The 22470-nt window shown below is 42.0% G+C and overlaps 1 protein-coding gene across 1 annotated transcript in view; it reads right to left on the minus strand.

Moving 5' to 3' along the window:
- Nucleotides 1-22470, minus strand: part of LOC126209848 (amyloid-beta-like protein) — a 132158-nt gene that overhangs the window by 31572 nt on the left and 78116 nt on the right. Inside the window, exons 5-6 of the mRNA XM_049938976.1 lie at nucleotides 17559-17751; nucleotides 5148-5402 (exon numbers count right to left, since the gene is read on the minus strand). Coding sequence (XP_049794933.1) covers nucleotides 5148-5402; nucleotides 17559-17751 — 448 coding nt within the window. The remainder of the gene's footprint in view (nucleotides 1-5147; nucleotides 5403-17558; nucleotides 17752-22470) is intronic.

The raw sequence follows: 22470 nt of genomic DNA on the forward strand, positions 1-22470 counted from the left end.
GCCCTCCCCACCGGCACCACCCAGCTGCAGCAAAGGCCACCTGGCAGGATGGCCACTGCCAGGACACCTGATGCCCCAGGGGGATGGGCATCCACCCCTTGACATACGTGGGGAGTTAACGATGCAGGCATCAGGCGAACGATTCCCTGTGTGGTCATGGGGCTACAACCAACAGGGTACATGGCGTCCCCACCACAATGGACTGGCTACCGTGCTGGATATCTGGTGCAAAGAAGTCCACGGTCACCGTCATGCAGAAAGCGACACTGCATAGTGCATTGTAGAAAACGCACCCGGGAAGGTGTCCTCGCCCAAGAGGTGGCGATGGGGGGGACTGCAATGCGATGACGAGAAAGTGGGCTAAAGATCTCAATGTATGATGGACACAATGCACCATGTAAGGTGCCCTTCCCCAATTGGCTCGCTCTTCGGGAAAATTTTGAAGAATGGAGGTCAAACCCTTCAGGGGATCATCACATATAGGCTGAAACGTGTGAAACTCCTTTTAGTCGCCTCTTACGACAGGCAGGGATAATTCGGGCAGGGGGTACCACATCTGTAATGTGCATATCGCTATCCCAGCACTTTTGTCACTTCAATGTGCAATGTGTAGACCTGCCCTTAGTAGAAACTAATTTGGTCATGTGGCTACCTACAGTGACGTTCCAGTTCAGATTACTGCATGGAGTTCCTTCATAATGCAGTTGCGAAAAGTGATCATTAAAAAATGTCTTTGCAGGTAGCAGGGGTGTCTTGCTGCTAATATCATTAAATATACTGGCGATGAGAAAAACAAGGGTGTGACATTTCTGACAAGAAAGATGATTTACCTTGAGAGAAAAATGTTGAAATGAAGTATGTCAATGGTGTGCAAATTACAGTAATAAGGAACTATGCTTAACAGAGATTAATTCAAGTATCTATCCCAAAGAAGAAGAAACAAAGTGTACACACTAAGCCTTTGATGTATGGATAAATTTTTTATCAACCAGCAACTTCTGCGATATTATGAACAATACAAAGAAGTACCAATGTCACAAAAACTCAGCTTCTCTTGCACAGAACAAGATTTCAAGGATAGCACAAAAATGCTGGGAACAATTATTCTGTCTGTGCAGTTGATATGAGAAGGTGCCAGAATGAATTACTTCTCATGTTGATAAATGACATTTTTTATTGCTGTGTAAAGACAAGGCTGTTTGCTTTTTATATTTTTTGATTTACTGGATTGGTATTGAGCACACATTTATCACCAGCAGTCTTGTATTATATTTTTAAGCCTTCATAGAAGTTTTTTGTAGATGTTCTATTAATTTTAAATAGTGTCTAGCACATACTCCTTTTAGTATCAATTACGCTAATTGTGCTTTATAAGACCAGTTACATAAATTAAAAAGGTATACTAAATTAAATTTTTATAAAAAAATGGGACTTCAGAACTATGGTGGCTAGTGGTTTATTCAGACTGGATTCATATATATTACACTGTGAAATAATATCACTGTGATAGTATACTAGCAGTATTGTCAAACAATTTTTATTTTCTGTGCTATGTAATGCTTTGGCATATGGCCATGTAGCATGTGACAAGTGCTCGACCTGTGAAGGTACTGCAGCAGATGCTGTTGCTACCTCCCCTTCCTGATTCTCAGGTGTAAACATGACAGTACTGCCACATTGGTCAGGTCTTCAGTTGGTCTCGCTGGATAATACATTCTGATCATTTTTCATTAGCTGTGCTTTCAAGTTCAATATACATTATTGGGAGATCATGCAAAGGTTCACATTGTGATATTATTACTATTAATTAAAAATGATGAATGAATTATATTCCATGGATGCTGTCTTAATTCTAATGTCTTTCAAAATGAAGCCCAGGACCCAGTTGAAAACAGATGCAAAGTCTGTAACATTTCCTCTACCTTCAAGTAAAAGTAAATGCTCTTGAAACAATCTACAACATACAGGATATGTAGTGACAGAGTTCCCAATTTCAAGATTAAATACACTCCTGGAAATTGAAATAAGAACACCGTGAATTCATTGTCCCAGGAAGGGGAAACTTTATTGACACATTCCTGGGGTCAGATACATCACGTGATCACACTGACAGAACCACAGGCACATAGACACAGGCAACTGAGCATGCACAATGTCGGCACTAGTACAGTGTATATCCACCTTTCGCAGCAATGCAGGCTGCTATTCTCCCATGGAGACGATCGTAGAGGTGCTGGATGTAGTCCTGTGGAATGGCTTGCCATGCCATTTCCACCTGGCGCCACAGTTGGACCAGCGTTCGTGCTGGACGTGCAGACCGCGTGAGACGACGCTTCATCCAGTCCCAAACATGCTCAATGGGGGACAGATCCAGAGATCTTGCTGGCCAGGGTAGTTGACTTACACCTTCTAGAGCACGTTGGGTGGCACGGGATACATGCGGACGTGCATTGTCCTGTTGGAACAGCAAGTTCCCTTGCCGGTCTAGGAATGGTAGAACGATGGGTTCGATGACGGTTTGGATGTACCGTGCACTATTCAGTGTCCCCTCGACAATCACCAGTGGTGTACGGCCAGTGTAGGAGATCGCTCCCCACACCATGATGCCGGGTGTTGGCCCTGTGTGCCTCGGTCGTATGCAGTCCTGATTGTGGTGCTCACCTGCACGGCGCCAAACACGCATACGACCATCATTGGCACCAAGGCAGAAGCGACTCTCATCGCTGAAGACGACACGTCTCCATTCGTCCCTCCATTCACGCCTGTCGCGACACCACTGGAGGCGGGCTGCACGATGTTGGGGCGTGAGCGGAAGACGGCCTAACGGTGTGCGGGACTGTAGCCCAGCTTCATGGAGACGGTTGCGAATGGTCCTTGCCGATACCCCAGGAGCAACAGTGTCCCTAATTTGCTGGGAAGTGGCGGTGCGGTCCCCTACGGCACTGCGTAGGATCCTACGGTCTTGGCGTGCATCCGTGCGTCGCTGCGGTCCGGTCCCAGGTCGACGGGCACGTGCACCTTCCGCCGACCACTGGCGACAACATCAATGTACTGTGGAGACCTCACACCCCACGTGTTGAGCAATTCGGCGGTACGTCCACCCGGCCTCCCGCATGCCCACTATACGCCCTCGCTCAAAGTCCGTCAACTGCACATACGGTTCACGTCCACGCTGTCGCGGCATGCTACCAGTGTTAAAGACTGCGATGGAGCTCCGTATGCCATGGCAAACTGGCTGACACTGACGGCGACGGTGCACAAATGCTGCGCAGCTAGCGCCATTCGACGGCCAACACCGCGGTTCCTGGTGTGTCCGCTGTGCCGTGCGTGTGATCATTGCTTGTACAGCCCTCTCGCAGTGTCCGGAGCAAGTATGGTGGGTCTGACACAGCGGTGTCAATGTGTTCTTTTTTCCATTTCCAGGAGTGTATATCAAAAAGTAAGACTGATAGATAAGTGTAACAGACAGTGTGTCTTTGTGAAAGCTGTAAGAATTTTATACAGTAGTTTCGAAATTGTTCAAAAAGCTGCTAACAATTGGTGCTGTAATCACAACAGATAGTGCATGCAAATAGTGCACCGCAACTCAGAGCAGACATTTCCACTGCTGAAATGTAAAAGTAGGCTAGCGTGCTGATGGAGGAAGTAGAATTTATATATTCCACTGAGAAATGTATTTTTCTGATACTGGAATACCAAGGGTTAGAATACAGTCAATAGGCAACAAGGTGGAGTTTTCAAACATGACTTAATGTTCTGAAATTACCCATTATGAAAACCATCCACAAGCTCTTCACAAAGTTCCAACAGACAGGCAGTATGGCTGATGACCTAGTTAGGAATGTTGGTCCCAAAGAAATTGTAGTTACTTCTGAAAATATCACCACAGTTCCTCGAATTATTCAGCAAAAGCAAGCTTTCATTTGACTGGTTGTTGGTATTTTCACATCTTTTGTCTTTATTGTCCAGGCCTCACTGCCTTATCACAGCACAGATCTTGCTAAGGTCTTATAGATGCATATTCTGGTGTGCTTCTGGAGTATGAAATGTTTCATTACACTATTAATGACTCCTATTGTTTATGTATACAGGGTGTTTAGAAATGAATATAGAGGTTTTAATGCTTTATAATATGTATTATATTAAACTTACAGCTATAAATGATATGTCTAATGAAAGAGCAACTCAAACAGTTTTATCAAGAGCCTTATAAATGTTCAATATGAGCACCATTTGTTACATGTCACACATCAAGTCTATAGCCGAGTTCTTCCCAAACGTTGATAAGTGTGTTTTCAGTGATTGTAGCAACAGCTGCTTCAATCTGGTTTTTGATTCAGGGAGGTCTGCTGGTAGCGGAGGCACGTACACACGATTCTTGATGAAGCGCCAAAGGAAAAAATCGCATGGCATTAGGTCGGGTGAACGTGGAGGCCATGCAAAGCAAGCACTGTCATTGGGCCCCTTGCGGCCTACCCAGCGCTTGGGCACACTGAAGTTCAACCAATCTTGTACTTCGCTATGCCAGTGAGATGGCACACCATCTTGCTGGAAAATGAAGTATTCTGGCTTCTTCCAACTGAGGGAAGAGCCATTGCTGTAGTGCATCAAGGTAAGAAGTGCCAGTTACAGTAGGTTCACCAAAAAAGAAAGACCCATAAACTTTACAATGGGATAAGGCATAAAAAACACTTGATGTGTGCTGTGTGATAAATGATGCTCACATTGAACATTTATAAGGTTCTTGGTAAAACTGTTTCTCTTTCATTTTACATATCATTTATAACTGTAAGTTTAATGTAATAAATATTATAAAGTGTTAAAGCCCCGATATTCATTTATAAACACCCTTTATATGTGGTGGCTTTCTCAGCTATGCCTGTTTCTTCCAGGAAGGATAGTTTACAGCCTAAGTATGTGAATGTATTCACTATTTCTGAACTTTTATTTTCAAACAAATATTCCTTCGTAATGGGTATTTCCTGCAGAATGCATAGTTTTTGTTTTTTCACTGTTGATGTCCATACTGTATATCTCGGGTATGTCAAAATATCAAAAATACTGGGTAGCTGTTCTCCTGCCCTGAACATCCGTTGTGTAACACTTCATCATATACAGGAGCACGGCTCTTCCCAACTGGCACTTACATTTGGTGGGCTGTCGCTGAGAGCACGAGTGTAGCAGGTCATGGCGTCCTTCTTGCGCTCCTTGATGTGTGCGGCGACCCGCTGTTGGTGCATGGCGACCAGCTGGTGCTTCTCAGCATCCCCCTCTTCCTCCAGGGCCTGCACTGTCATCTGGAAGCGCTGTGTCATGCGGCGCTTGAAGTCGTCGGCAGCTCGAGGGTCGCTGGCACGCATATCCTGGTAGCGTTCCTCTAAGTCTGACCAGTCCTTCATCACCTGCAAATATGTTCACAACAAAAATCTTACAAACACAGTAATTTATCTTCTAATAATAGAAAATGCTTTTCTGCTCCCCCCCCCCCCCCCCCCCCGCTTCAAACTACCCAACTGCATCTAGCTGCCCTGCTCTGTCCCCATCACATCACTGCATACTCCCACAACAAGCGCTTTATCTTCCTCCTCCCCAACCTACTATCCCTTCCCCTTCTGGTCCCAAGCCTCCTCTTTAGCACCACCACCCAGATCGCTTCTCCCATCGTGTGCAGTTGCCCAATGTCTGGCCTCAGCGAGCACGAGTGTGTGAGTTGTGTTTGTGTGAATGTGTGTGTTGTCTACTTTAGAAAAAGGCATTTTGGCTAAAAACCCGACATCTATGGCAATCTTTTTGTTGTGTCTATCTGTGACTCAGCATCTCCTCCATAAAGTGAGCACCAAAGTTTCTTTTTCAATACTGCCATAATTTAACTTCTTTCTTAATAAAATGAAATCATTTATGGGGCTCTGTTACTTGCAAATCAGGGTACTGTGGATGTTATGTCTACAAATACCAAATTACATAACATTAATGCCAGCAACAAATGCTTTTTATTATGTTTCATGGGAACATTTCAGCCACACCTACAAGGTCATGAATAGCATATGTCATACATCGTTCATATATTCCTGAACCCACGGAAATCTTAAGAGACTATACACACACCCAAAGGCAATTTGAAACTACTACCAGCTCCCTCCCCCCTCCCTTCCCTTCTGGGGAGGAATCTACGTACCCCTCCTGTTTGCATCTAGTGCATGGTCAAAGCATTCGAGCATTGTGTGATGTAATAATTTAATTTTTGTCATTTAATTAAGTACTATGTAGAGATATATGTATAGTCTTCACCACAATGTATTAGAGTTAATGGATTAATTTCATTCTGGTTTTATATGAAACAAAGGAAGTTCCTTAGAGTCCTACCAATCCCTTCTTCTGTCTAGATGCATGTAAGAATGTCATATTTGTATTTTTAAGCTAATTGTGAATAATAATCTTACTACTGAGTTAAAATGACTTACTATTTATTGAACATGTACCTTAAATATCACAAATTGCCTGTAGAAATAAATGTTTCGGCAGCTTAATTCTGTTGGGAAGCAAAGGTTTGGTGATACAGCTATTACATACTATCGGTGTACTATCACATCCATATTAGCATTACACCGCTTAGAACCAGCAGTCTAAATTGTCTGCTATATGTAGTCAGATTACTCTTGTTGTGCACTGTGATGTATTTCATCATACTGTACTTCATTTGAACATGGTCAACCGTCGGCCAACTTATTGCACTCCTACTGTGATTGGTGTGCATGGTTTCATCACAGTGACAATATTTTTTTTTTCTTTTCAAGTTGTATCTTACCTGAAAACTAAACAAAATCATTTTCGTCTCACTCTAGCATTTGTGATTTTCCCACCTCAGGGCAATTAGTATTCAGAGGCACAATGCAACATAGCATTCCATCTTTATTCTGACTTCATTTTTGTGGGAAATATTATAGTATCTGCAGCAGAACATGAGAACCAGCCGAGTATTTGCCTCAGTGGATGTGGGAAATCGCCTAAAAACAACAACAGGCTGGCCAGCACACCACTCCCCATGGTTAATCCATCAGGCAGATTTGATTTGGGCTGGTGTGTGTGTCTTCATGTTCAGAAGCAGGTGCTTTAAAATGCTCGTCCTCCTCCCTTCTGGGAGTGTGTGTGTGTGTGTGTGTGGCGGGGGGTATCAGTAAGACGCAAACTTCTATTCTAGAAACTGTATGTGCAAAGTATTGGAGGATTTCTCAATTCAAGAAGCTGTTCTAAAAGAGCATTTATGGAATTCAGTGCTACAAACTGGGAACAGACTTCAAACTTACATCAAAACTACATTTCAAAATACACAATACTGAGGCACTCTACAGGTTCATCAAACCACAGCATCTTTACAGGACTGGCATATTCATTTATGACAGAAGGAGAGAGAACGAAGAAATGAGGGCATGAAAAATACTGAGGAAAACTTTAGGTAGAACATACACCCCAAAAGGAATGCGTAGACTAAGAGAAAATAAGGAAATTCAAATGTACACACACATTTATTCTGATATTAAAAATTACAGGCTAAAATTCTATGGGCATATAAATGCAATCAAATCAAACAGATTAACAAACCAAGTTATGGAGTTTTACGAAACTTTTAGTTAAGCTAAAATAAGACAATAAAGAGGACTGTAGCTGTAAAAGAAGATCTGAAAGAAACAGGGATAACAACAGGAAGTACACCTTTAATAGTAGAAATCATTGGCTGACTATATCATGGTGAGTATAATATCCAACAGCCCTGTATCCCACATTAATTCATTCATCATGTTCCAAATATGTCATTAGGAAAGAGCATTTTCAGGTTTATAGAGTGAGTCATGCATTCTGAACTAGCAGACTCTTTAAGACAGACGCAAACTACCCCAAGAAAGCCTATTTACAAAGTAAACTTATAAGTTGAATCTAGGAACTACAACCCCTATTTATTACTTGCATAGGTATCATGAGACCAAGATTAGATTAGGTACAGCATGCACAGACACATTTAAACATTCTTCCCATGCTCGAATGTGAATGGAATGGTAAGCAGCCCAATAACTGGTACACTGGAAGTACTCTCTACCATGCACCTAATAGTGGTTTGGAGAACAGGGAGCAGACGTAGGTTAAGAAAAGAGAAGCGGCTATTAGAGAATAACCTATATTCACCAGATTTGCAATAAATTATCACTATACTTCTAGAGGCCCCTCGCACTTACACTAGCTAAATTTAACAGACTAAGATCAGGAAACACTTGGTTGCCTCCTCAGCTATATTAAAAAGTCTCTGTTTATATTACCCATTTAGTTCAATGTATCCATGATCATGTTGGTACTCATAATTCTGTCACACAGCTAAGCAGAGTCTCTGATTTCTAAAATATAGTTTATCTTAAACTCATATTTAGGTTGGTGCGGGGGGAGGAGGGGGGGGGGGGGGGGGGGAGAAGAGACCAATCTGAGATCTGAGAGGTCATCGGTCTCATCAGATTAGGGAAGTAAGTCGGCCGTGCCCTTGCAAGGGAACCATCCTGGCATTTGCCTGGAATGATTTAGGGAAATCACGGAAAACCTAAATCAGGATGGTCGGACGTGGGACTGAACCGTCGTCCTCCCGAATGTGAGTCCAGTGTGCGAACCACGGCGCCACCTCACTCGGTAGGAGGGCATGCTGAAAAGTAATTCCCCAAATTTTTAATGTGGAAAACTCAAAGCTTTTTAAATAAAACAAAAGTTGAAACTTCCTTGCAGATTAAAACTGAGTGCCAGACCGAGACTTGAGCTCGGAACCTTAGACTTTTGCAGGCAATTGTTCTACTGAGCTACCCAAGCATGACTCATGACCTTTCCTCACAGCTTTACTTCTGCCAGTACATCATCTCCTACCTTTCAAACTTCAAAGAACAGAATGAGATTTTCGATCTGCAGCAGAGTGTGCACTGATATAAGAATTCCTAGTAGGTTAAGTTTGGAGGGTAGGAGATGAGGTAATGGTGGAAGTAAAGCTGTGAGGACAGGTTGTGAGTCATGCTTGTTTAGCTCAGTTGGTAGACCACTTGCTCATGAAAGGCAAAGATTCCAAGTTTGATTCTTGGTATGGCAAATAATTTTAATCTGCCAGGAAGTTTCATATCAGTGCAGACTCCACTGCAGAATGAAAATCTCATTCTAAAAACAAGTGCTATTGACTTTCTATATATTTATTCTTCATGCCGACATATTTGTTTCTCAATGTAGCTATCCTGGCAACTAATACATTTCTCCCAACAAGAGATCAGTTTGTTGATACTGTCACTGTAGAATATTTGAGTTTGCTGACAGAGCCACAACCTCACCTCTGCTGGCACCGCTTCTTCACCAAGTGAAGTCTTCGAAGGTGTTCTTTAAGTTTTGGAAACAGATGGAAACTGGATGGGGCCAAGTCAGGATGATCAATGACAGTGAACCCAAGGAATTGTCTCAGATTGTTCTGTATGTAGCAGCACTTGTGTCTGGTCTGGCATTGCCGTGCTGGGAGAGGGCGCTCTACATGTGACGAACTCTTCAAATTCAAAACCTGATTATAGGACACCATTTCTATTGTACCTATTTAGTTACATTACACACCACCATGTTACATCTCAGAATTCGGAGCTCTTTTGTGGTAGAAGGCAGCAAATATGTTGGCATGGAGAATAAAGACGTAGAATGGTAATAATGTTTGGCTTATTTTAAAAGATTTAAGAGATTTCAGATAAAAAAATTTGGAAACATTTATTTTCAGTGTGCCCTCACTTTAGCAACAAATAATTTTAAGATTAAATGCTCAGCAAAGCTAGTATTAGAATTGTAATGTCTTTGAAGAGGCCCCTGTAAACTACACAGTTATCTATCATTCTTATTGCTCACTTTTGTTGAATAAATATCTTATTTAATATAGCTACATTGCAGCTGGAAATATTTCAAGGCAATAAAGAGAGAAATGTGACAGAATGCCAACTCTCTTAGAGATGACAAAAAACAGCAATATTTTGTGGAAATAATACTGCCATCCATACATCAGTATTATATTGTTGACATATATACAATATCTATGTACTGGGCTTTCGTAATTCTATTTTCTGCATTCTTTGACTGGGTATTGGGTGCTAGTAATCACGTTTTTCACATATCATGTCAACTGAATTTAACAGAACAAAGATGTGGTGTCACCGCCAGACACCACACTTGCTAGGTGGTAGCTTTAAATCGACCGCGGTCCATTAGTACATGTCGGACCCGCGTGTCGCCACTGGCAGTGATCGCAGACCGAGCGCCACCACACGGCAGGTCTCGAGAGACTTACTAGCACTCGCCCCAGTTGTACGACGACTTTGCTAGCGACTACACTGACGAAGCCTTTCTCTCATTTGCCGAGAGACAGTTAGAATAGCCTTCAGCTAAGTCCATGGCTACGACCTAGCAAGGCGCCATTAGCCTTAGATAGCATGTATCTAAAGAGTCTCACTTGTATCACCACAATCTCCAGATGTCTCATCAAGAACGATGTACCACAAGGATGGATTAAAAGTTAAGTATTCAAGGAGCTACGTACTTTTCTTTATAACATTCATTACGTATCCTGTTTCAGACCTCACTCCATCCTTCGTGAGTTAGCGCGTGCATCTTGGCCGCCTCTTTCAATTAGTGTACGTAGTGTTGGCAAGTCTGCCGACACTACAAAAGATTCATTTAGTATTTCTGTAATAAATTGATATAGTATATAGCACCTCAGTTCATCTATACAGTAAATGCTTAATTTTGTTTTAAAGAATTATGTTTGATTTCTTTGTAGTCTGAAGTCAGTTATGTATCTCCATCTGATTAGTTTAGTTGTTCAGTCAACTCAATGTTATTGAATTGGTGTGAACTGTTGGCCTATAGTCAACAAAGTTCCTTATTGTGTCTCTTTTTGGAGCTTTAAAAGAATGCATCCCAAGTTACTAAGATGTAGTAGTGATAATTGACGTGCTGAACACTTTACAAAAAAATGGTTATGTTGTTGCTAATTTTACCACTGGTGGCTAAAGTCAAGTGTAACAGGTATCTGGAAACTAGTAACCAGCCTAGTCAAAAATTGATAGTGCTTGTTAGTATTCAGATTGACACCACTTCTGAACCTCATTTCTTTGAGCCAACATCAAACTATGGTGTCATATATATACATACCCACTAAGGTAAGTCTTTCCGCTCCCAGGATTGGAATGACTCCTTACCCTCTCCCTTAAAACCCACATCCTTTCGTCTTTCCCTCTCCTTCCCTCTTTCCTGATGAAGCAACCGTTGGTTGCGAAAGCTTGAATTTTGTGTGTATGTTTGTGTGTCTATCAACATGCCAGCACTTTCATTTGGTAAGTCACATCATCTTTGTTTTTTTTTAATATATATATATATATATATATATATATATATATATATATATATATATATATATATATATATATATATATAACAGAGGGAAACATTCCACGTGGAAAAAATATATATCTAAAAAGAAAGATGATGAGACTTACCAAACAAAAGCGCTGGCAGGTCGATAGACACACAAACAAACACAAATATACACACAAAATTCAAGCTTTCGCAACAAACTGTTGCCTCATCAGGAAAGAGGGAAGGAGAGGGAAAGACGAAAGGATGTGGGTTTTAAGGGAGAGGGTAAGGAGTCATTCCAATCCCGGGAGCGGAAAGACTTACCTTAGGGGGAAAAAAGGACAGGTATACACTCGCACACACACACACACATATCCATCCACACATACAGACACAAGCAGACATATTTCAAGAAATATGTCTTGAAATATGTCTTGAAATATGTCTGCTTGTGTCTGTATGTGTGGATGGATATGTGTGTGTGTGTGCGCGAGTGTATACCTGTCCTTTTTTCCCCCTAAGGTAAGTCTTTCCACTCCCGGGATTGGAATGACTCCTTACCCTCTCCCTTAAAACCCACATCCTTTCGTCTTTCCCTCTCCTTCCCTCTTTCCTGATGAGGCAACAGTTTGTTGCGAAAGCTTGAATTTTGTGTGTATATTTGTGTTTGTTTGTGTGTCTATCGACCTGCCATATATATATATATATATATATATAGTTGATGTTGCTGATTTCCAAACACAATTTGCAGTTTAGAAGAACTGTTTTCTCTCTGCTCTCTCAGCTAATGTATCCTGTTAGTTGCATACATTTTCTTTCATTTAGGAGTAACAAAAATGTCAAAATACTTTTCTTCATTAAATAAATTTCTTGACAGATCTTGTGTGCAAATCAACAATGACAGACTTCTCATACGACAAATTTAGAAAACAGTTTATCATTACAAATCTAAAAAGAATCGCTCTTTTCAATATAAAAAAATCAGTATTTCAACAACAATGTACCTTCAGCATCAAAATAAATTATGTATCAAAGTGTCAATTATTGATATTTCAGAAAATTTTGCTATCTTTAAACACCCTTGTCTTCAGGTCAACCAATGAACAGATATCTCAGCTCTAAACACATGACACTGAGCTGTATGACAGGTTTACCCATGTTGCAGGACTGGTATTGTGACTAACACCTTCAGCTAGTAGAATTAAATAATTTTAGCCACTACTGGTTTACATGACCATCTTCTGGAATGAAAGTTGAAACCATATATGTGTGTAAGCAGTATATCATTACTAAAGATTTGTAATCAACCTGTGATAACTACATTCAGTAAGTTGCTGATTGTCCGCCCCCGGTAGCTGAGTGGTCAGTGTGGCAGAATGTCAATCCTAAGGGCTCGGGTTTGATTCCCAGCTGGGTTGGAGATTTTCTCCGCTCATTGACTGGGTGTTGTGTTGTCTCAATCATTATCATTTCATCCCCATCAACGCGCAGGTCGCCGAAATGGCGTCGAATCAGAAGACTTGCACCCGGCAAACGGTCTACCCGACGGGAGGCCCTAGTCACATGACATTACCTTTTTTTTTGGCTGCTGATTGTTGGGTGCATTACCCAGCTTGTAAGTTATAAGTGCATAGTTCAGTTGTTTTTGGAAAAATAAAAACTGAAGTATGAAATATTCTGTTATAACAAGAATGAGTATTTTAATTTAGGAATCAAATTTTTTGCTGTGGGGACATGACTAAAACATCCAACGGTGGTTAAATAGCAACACTGATGCATCAAGATTTGAGCAGCTAAGTGACACAGATAGAGTGAAAAAATTGTGTCCGATAGAGAAACAGAGTGGAGGCAAGACGATATAAGGAAGTTGTTCTCACACATACGAAAGCACTGAAACCTGTTGATCTGCTAGCAGACTATGCAAGATGATATTCATTTGATTCACTAGATTCTACATCTACATCTACATCCATACTCCGCAAGCCACCTGACGGTGTGTGGCGGAGGGTACCCTGAGTACCTCTATCGGTTCTCCCTTCTATTGATTGTGTGAATCTTTGGAAAATGAGAAGTAGCATCACGAAAAAAAGTGAGTTAAAAAAAAAAACATGGAGAATTGTTTTTCAAAAGTAACCTGAAACGAAATGAAATGCAGTGTGTCTCAGTACAATTTTGTAAAAAAAGTTTCATTTCCCAGTTACTAACAGGTAAAGGGCTTTCACATAAAAAGTTTGCTTTGTAAACAGCAGTTTCTGGTCAAAACACTTGTATTGGATTATTCATGTTTTTCAGTTAGCAGTGCAATCTCAGGACCATATTAACCCAGATAATTGGCAGTTTGCCATAGTACTGACACACAGATGTGAATTTCAACTTTTGTGCCTGAAGGTAGTAGTGTTACATTAAAATCAGTAGCAAATAAAGTTCTTTAATTCAGCAGCTGAAGATGTTATGCTCAGTGTCATTTCTGCAAAATTTCATAGCTGTGGAACACTGCTTATCAAAAAATGGATAATGAAATGTAACTGTCTCAGCCATGTTTCAGTGTTGATACCCTGGATTAATGTAGCACCTAATACAGTGAATTGTTAATAGGCATGGATCCTACAACAATTTTCACTTTTCTTTATAAATGTTTTACGTAAATATAAATGCTAATAATGTAAGATAAACATATGCAGGTCTGAGGTACTTCACTATTTATGTGACATAAATTCACAAATTTTATATGAAGTTTTGTTCTTTTATAAAACTAAAATTGATTATGAATACTGCTCCATGTTATGTACATTTACTACATTCAGGGGGACAAGTACTGATGCACTATATTAGTCATACAAAAATCATATATGAAATTGCCAGTCAAAACAAATATATGAACTTGACTTTAAGAAAATCACAATAATTCTTTGATAGAAAAACATGTATTTTAAGGTGAGAGCACTTAGTAAGCAAACTGTAATACAATAAATCATGTAAAGTTATTGTAATGTAATAAAACTAATCATGATGAATTTTATAACAATGAAACATTTGTGAATTACTCCATTTATTCATGTTGTTTTCGATTTATGAAGTGCTTCATTGCTCTGTTGCATTTACCTTTATATATATAAGTTTGTAAATTAATAATCAACCTTCATATATAGTTAATGGTTAATTTGGGAAAAGGTTACTTACTGTTTTTGCAAGTTCACCATAACTCAATCAATCAATCAATTAATCAAATCGGTGCTCAACGACCCTGTAGATCATGTGCCGACCTCACAATGCTCCTCCATGGATGGTGATCTTGTGCTCTTTGGATCCAGTTGTCACGAACTTCTAGCTGGCAAAGGTCTTTCTGCAGCTTATCCGCCCATCGCTTTCTGGGTCTTCCGATTGGACAGATACCATCAGATCTTCCCATAAATAAGGCTATTGCCTGAGAGGTGTCTGGTCTCCTAGCAATGTGGCCTGCCAAGCTTATTCTGTTCAGTTGCCTCATCAGCTCATACAATTCTTGTTTTTTTTTTTTTTTCTTCTGCATCTCCATGAGCTCCCTTCCTGAACAGGCCCAAAGATCTTTCTCATAATTTTTCTTTCGAAGACCAACAAGTTTTCTTCATCCTTCTTTGTTGTACTTAGGGTTTCTGTCCCATACAACAATACTGGCACTGTCACGGCATTACATTCATTAAGTTTGGTCTTAATTGACACGTTCTTGGATGGCGTTATCTGCTTTAGACTGAAATAAATTTTAGACCCATTCACAATACATTGGTTTATTTCCTGTTTTAAATCATTCTGTCTGTTGAACCATGTACCAAGGTATTTCAAATTCTCCAGTTCAGCAAATTTCCATATCCCTACCTGCAATGGGATGTCTTTAGGGGCTTCTCTTGATACCTCCATTACCTCAGTCTTTTCCACATTAATCTGTAACCCGATCTTACTTGCACTTTGCGCAAGGTCCTCTAAAGTTTCTGCCATCTCTTCCTCTGATTCTGCTAGAACTGTGATGTTGCCTGCATAACCCAATAAATCTGTCTTACCATTTAGCGTCACCACTTTGTTTTCTCTCTTCATTTCTCAGGTTACTTTCTCTAGGATCAGATTAAATAACAGTGGTGAAATAACATCACCTTGTCTCACACCCGTTCTGATAAGGAAATCCTTGGACAGCTCCCCTTGGTATTTGACTTTGGCTCTTGCCTCCACTGTGCACATCTATTAACTCTATATAAAGAGCAATAATTAATTTAAAAAATCGGGTATGTTTATATATTCTGGTAAAGGTAACAGAACAATGCAGCACATCACACCTTGAAAAAACCATAAATAAATGGCATAACACACAAGAAACGCACTTGAAAATGGAAATCATTTCTGGAAACATGTCTACATCTACATCTAAATCCATACTCCACAAGCCACCCAAAGGTGTTCGGCAGAGGGCACTTTGAGTACCTCTATCTGTTCTCCCTTCTATTCCAGTGTCGTATTGTTCATGGAAAGAAAGATTGTCGGTATGCCTCTGTGTGGGCTCTAATCTCTCTGATTTTATCCTCATGATCTCTTCGCGAGATATACGTAGGAGGGAGCAATATACTGCTTGACTCCTCGGTGAGGGTATGTTCTCGAAACTTCAACAAAAGCCCGTACCGAGCTACTGAGCATCTCTCTTGCAGAGTCTTCCACTCGAGTTTATCATCTCTGTAATGCTTTCGCGATTACTAAATGATCCTGTAACGAAGCATGCTGCTCTCCGTTGGATCTTCTCTATCTCTTGTATCAACCATATCTGGTACGGATCCCACACCGCTGAGCAGTATTCAAGCAGTGGGCAAACGAGTGTACTGTAACCTACTTCCTTTGTTTTCGGATTGCATTTCCTTAGGATTCTTCGAATGAATCTCAGTCTGGCATCTGCTTTACCGACGATCAACTTTATATGATCATTCCATTTTAAATCACTCTTAATGCCTACTCCCAGATAATTTATGGAATTAACTGCTTCCAGTTGCTGACCTGCTATACTATAGCTAAATGATAAAAGATCTTTCTTTCTATGTGTTTGCAACACATTACAGTTGTCTACATTGAGATTCAATTGCCATTCCCTGCACCATGTGTCAATTTGTTGCAGATCCTCCGGCATTTCAGTACAATTTTCATTGTTACAACCTCTTGATATAGCACATCATCATCCACAACAAGCCCCAGTGAACTTCTGATGTCATCCACAAGGTCATTTATGTATATTGTGAATAGCAATGATCCTACGACACTCCCCTGCGGCACACCTGAAATCACTCTTACTTCGGAGGACCTCTCTCCATTGAGAATGACATGCTGCGTTGTTATCTAGGAACTCTTCAATTCAATCACACAATTGGTCTGACAATCCATATGCTCTTACTTTGTTCATTAAACGACTGTGGGGAACCACGTCAAACGCCTTGCGGAAGTCAAGTAACACGGCATCTACCTGGGAATCCGTATCTATGGCCCTCTGAGTCTCGTGGACGAATAGCGCTAGCTGGGTTTCACACAATCGTCTTTTTCAAAACCCGTGCCTATTCCTACAGAGTAGATTTCTAGTCTCCAGAAAAGTCATTATACTCAAACATTATACGTGTTCCAAAATTCTACAACTGATCGACGTTAAAGATTTAGGTCTATAGTTCTGCACATCTGTTCGACGTCCCTTCTTGAAAATGGGGATGACCTGTGCCACTTTCTCATCCTTTGGAATGCTACGCTTTTCTAGAGACCTATGGTACAACGCTGAAAGAAGGGGGGCTAGTTCCTTTGTGTACTCTGCGTAAAATCGAACTGGTATCCCACCAGGTCCAGCGGCCTTTCCTCTTTTGAGCGATTTTAATTGTTTTTCTATCCCTCTGTCATCCATTTCGATATCTACCATTTTGTCATCTGTCATGCAAAAGATAAATAACAGAACATTATGACTGGTATCAGAAAGTTATTTTATAATGAAACCCACTTTTTTCGAAGATGCAGGCTTTCACGGATCATTTCAAATGGATAAAATCGTACTACAAAATTTGTTGGGGTGGCAATGCTAAAAGAGAAAGTTAGCTTGTTCATGTTTCTACAATATGAGTCTCAAGTTGTCTGTTGTCCATGTACTGCTGTTACACAGTGTGTCGGCCCACCTTGGTGACCTTCTCCCGGTGCTGCTCCTCGAGTCGCTGCTGCGCGTCCTTGTAGGCCTGGTGCTCGATGCGTGGGTCGAAGTGCGTGAAGTAGGGGTCGGGTGTGGGCACGGGGGTGGCCGCCTGAGAGCCGGCTCCGGAGGCAGTGGCGGGTGCAGCCGTGGGGCTGGGCAGAGCGGCTGCAGCTGGGGCCCTGTCAGAGGGACAGTCATAATACTGCTGGAAAACCAATTTCTAACACATTCTCTAAATGTGAATATGTAAACCTGTGCTTATACACAATACTTCGTAAGACCATTCATTCCTCCACAACTCATGTTCTGTCAATTCTATTATAAAGGAGAGCTTTCAGCACGAATCAGGTTATGCATTAACAGGCAAAAGCAAGTGCTGATAGCTACTTCTGTAAAATTACATAACAACAAATTATGATTCACACTAACCTATTAAAACTGATAATTATGGTATTTACTTCTAAATCACTTACTAGATGTATTTCAGAGGAAAAACAGCTACAGTACTTTGAAAAAAAGCAGCAACTTCTTGTCCTAAACTACTCAGCTGCTCTTATTCTAGTATAACTAGCTGGGAAAACAATAACTGCCCAGGTATTTTTTGACCCAATTTCTTCTGTAAGTACATATTCTCTACCATCCTTGCTCTGTCCATTTCCTACCCCCCCCCCCCCCCTCCGCTCTCTCTCTGTTAATCTGCTCCTTGCCCCCTCATCCTCACCCTCTCTTTCTTAATCTTCTGGTCTCGCTCTCTCTGTCCATTTCCTCCTCTTTCTCTTTCCACTTCCTCCTCCCCTTCTGTCTGTTTATCTCTTCCTCCACCATCTCTCTGCCTCTTCCTCTCCCTGTCTCTGTTCATCTCCTCCTCTTTCCTTTGTCTGTCCATCTCCACCTCTCCCCTCCCTCGGTGCATTTTCACCTTCTTTATCTCTGTCCAACTCCTTCTCCTCATCATTCTCCTCCTATCTGTGCCTATCTCTTCCTCTCCCCCTCACTGTCTATCTCCTCACCCTCACTCCTCTCTCATCAGTATCACACTAACCCCAACAGGAAGTTTGTGGTTCTTACTCCTACACTATTAACTTCCAGATTGTAACTAATATGTCAACCATATTTAATTGAAAGTGTTCCGGGAGTTCATGATGAGCTTTTTATCTGTGGCTTTGCTCACAAATGCACATGACAAATATGCTTCACACATATTTAACATATCTAATGCATGTTTGTACACGTATTTCACCTGAATGTCTAGTGAATTTCACCCTCAAGTTTCATTTTGACACAGCTTAATGTTTATGACGTCATATCTCCTGAACTGTTTGTTGCACAGTGATATTTTTTTCTATGTACATTTAACAGCATATGTAGATACAGTGAGTGTCATGTGTTGCAAATAGAGTTAGCAGCAAAGAAGTAATAGGCCTAAACTGAAACTTCATGCATGATGAGCTGGTTTTTTCTTGCATCTTAGTAGCCTATTTGACATCAAATCTTATTAACTATAAGTCGTACAGCCCACCCAGCTTGCCGCACTCTCTAATGCGCTGCTTCCCAAATGGGAAGGCATGCTGGTCCCCAGCACAAATCCGCTCGGCGGATTAGTGTTGAGGGCCATTATGACGGCCAGCATGTGGATAGTTTTTCAGGTGGTTTTCCATCTACCTCAGCAAATGCAGGCTGGTTGCCCTTATTCCACCTCAGCTAAACGGTGTTGATAATTGCTGCGCAAACACTGTTTCCACGTATGCGTACACCATAATTATTCTACCATGCATACATTTGGGGCTACAGTTGTCTGGTATGAGACGTTACCAGGGGAGGGGTCCACTAGGGGGCCGATCCGCACAATAAACCTGGGTTCGGTGTGGGGCGGTGGTGGAGTGGGTGGGACTGCTGGGGCCTGTTGTTGGGTTGTGAACCACTGAGGGCTACGGCGGGACAAAGCCTCTTCCATCGTTTCTAGGGCACCGGTTTAAGCATGCATGCATACATACATACATACATACATAAGGCGTACAATGTTTCATTTTTGGACACTGCTGGCCACTGTAAATGCAACACCAAGAAAGACAAGAGGTAGCACAACAAAATTTATTTTGTAGATAACATGTTGACCAAGTATCAAATAATTACGTTTACAGACGTCTGTGACATGTGGTTCCTGCCAGAATCAGTAGCCAGAGTAGCCGCCATTGTTGGAGATCACCGCTGCCACACGTCTCGGCATTGAGTCAAAGAGACGTTGGATGTGTTCCTGGGGTACAGCAGCCCAAGCAGCTTCCACACGTTGCCAAAGATCATCTGGTGTGGCAGCTGGGGATGTAATCTGGGTCACTCGTTGAGCAATCATGGACTACATGTTTTCTATCGGCGAAAGATCCGGAGAGCGTGCCGGCCAGGGAAGCACTTCAATCTGGTTATTGACGAAGAACCTTTGGACAATGCGTGCCACGTGTGGTCGCGCATTATCCTGTTGAAATATGGCTGTGACCGAGCCCTGAAGGTAAGGAAGGACAACTGGCTCCAGCACCTCGGATACGTAGCGCCGGCTATTTAAAGTACCCGCAATGCGTACTAGAGGCGTGCGAGAGTAATATCCAATACCGTCCCATACCATAATACCCGGTGCAAGACCATTGTGGCTGTGCATAATGCAGCTGTCCAGCATCCTCTCTCGACGGTGTCTCCACACTCGAATCCGACCATCGTGGTGCTGCAGACAGAAGCGTGCCTCGTCAGTAAAGACAACGTCATTCCATTCAGCCGTCCACATCCGTCTGTCATCACACCACTGGTGACGGAGACGTCTGTGGTTCTGCGTCAATGGTAGACGAAGCAATGGACGTCTTGCGGACAGACCACTCTGCTGTAAACGGCGTCGAATGGTACGCGCAGACACTGGATGATGCGTTACAGACGCAATGGTTGGTTGGTTGGTTTGTTGGGGGAAGGAGACCAGACAGCGAGGTCATCGGTCTCATCAGATTAGGGAAGGATGGGTAAGGAAGTCGGCCGTGCCCTTTGAAAGGAACCATCCCGGCATTTGCCTGGAGCGATTTAGGGAAATCACGGAAAACCGAAATCAGGATGGCCGGACGCGGGATTGAACCGTCGTCCTCCCGAATGCGAGTCCAGTGTCTAACCACTGCGCCACCTCGCTCGGTGTACAGACGCAATGTGCTGTGCTATGGTTCGGGATGTCACAGAGCGATCCGTCACTGCCATGCGCACAATTTGCCTATCAGCACGTGCAGTGGTGCACCGAGGTGAATGCGATCGACTACGACGGTCCGTCGTACCCTCCTGCATCCAACGGTCACATATCCGCATTACAGTTGTTTGGTTTCGTCCAACACGACTAGCGATTTCTCTGTATGATAATCCACAATCTCGGTAAGCCACTATCCTTCCTCTGTCGAACTCGGATACTTGATCAAACGATGTTCGCTGTTGTCTACAAGGCATAACTGATCGTCTTGTGAAACAACCACAAGGTAAACACACGTGCCGAACGTACACTCGTCGAAATCGCCAAGCCTTAAATGGCGCTATGAGGTGGCGCCACAGGCGCGCGTGATGTGCGTCTGCGCTGAAATTCTAATCAGTTGCATATCTCATCGCTGCAAACCCATGGTGTAAATTTCACTTGATTCGGATGCTTCCTTCAGGGTGTTGCATTTACGGTGGCCAGCAGTGTAGGTGCATTCGGTGGCAAATGTGGATACTGTTTGACAAAAGTGTTGCGGACAGTTAGTAATAAATTTAAACGTCTCGCATGATGCGGTAGTTTTTCACGCATTCAGTGTTATGTCTTAGCTGCTGGGCTAAGTGTCGTACAATGTTATTTTTCTGCTTCATTCAGCGGAATATATGAATACAGTACGCACAATTTCATGGAAACAGTTAAAAACGTCATGCTTCGTGTGGCAGTTTTACTGGTTGAACAGCGAGAATGATGTGGGTGGCAAACTTCTTTCCTTTCATCATTTTGTGGGGGTCGTGAGGAAGAAAATGTTTTGCAAACATTCGAAATTATGTGTGAAGTTTGTTGCACGTCTCTAAGCACTTTCGTTCTCAAATACCGGACAAACAAATTAAAAGTTTCCTCGTGGCCTGGACTACTTTTTCATAGCCACCGCCACCTCTTTGATAAGTAGGTGGTTTTTATCCCAAAGTGATTCTCTCCAGAGCATAAATGACACGTGTACAAAGTTTGGTTGAAATCGGTCCAGTGGTTTAGGATGAGATGTCAAACATACATAAATATTTATAATTGGATAGATTACATTTTCACAGTTCACATCAGCGCCAGGCATGACTTTTTAATTTATTACTTCATTACTGATACTTCTATTCGCAGGACAGTCTGCACACAGTATACAAATACGAGGTCTGTTAAGAAAATTCCGAAACTCGGCCCACAAAATTTTTCTACGTTTACCTTCAACTTATTGTGCTGCGTCTCCTTCGAAATACTCTTCTGCACAATTGAAACACCACTACCAACACAGTTTCCACTTCCTGGAACAGTCTTGGCCCACCTCTTGCTGGATCGCACGAAGCATCGTCTGTGAATTTTCTTTTATCTCGGCTATTGTTTCAAATCGTCTTTTCCACGGGGTTTTCCACTTTGGAAATGAAAAAAGGTCCGCAGCGGCCACGTCTGGAGAGAACGCAAAATGAGGCAGCACAGTGATTTCGTTTTCTGTGCAATAGTCACGCACCAACAGGAATGAATGTGCGAGTGTGTTATCGTGATGCGAGAGATATGAATTGTCTCGCCACATTTCAAGCCCTTTCCTTCTCAAATTTTCTCGCAGGCGTCGCAACACGTTACGATGGTATAATCGATTAACAGTTTCTCCCTGTGACACGAATTCATGATGAACTAATCCTTC

The sequence above is a fragment of the Schistocerca nitens genome, chromosome 10, assembly GCF_023898315.1.
Source record: "Schistocerca nitens isolate TAMUIC-IGC-003100 chromosome 10, iqSchNite1.1, whole genome shotgun sequence".
NCBI classification, from domain to species: Eukaryota; Metazoa; Arthropoda; class Insecta; order Orthoptera; family Acrididae; genus Schistocerca; species Schistocerca nitens.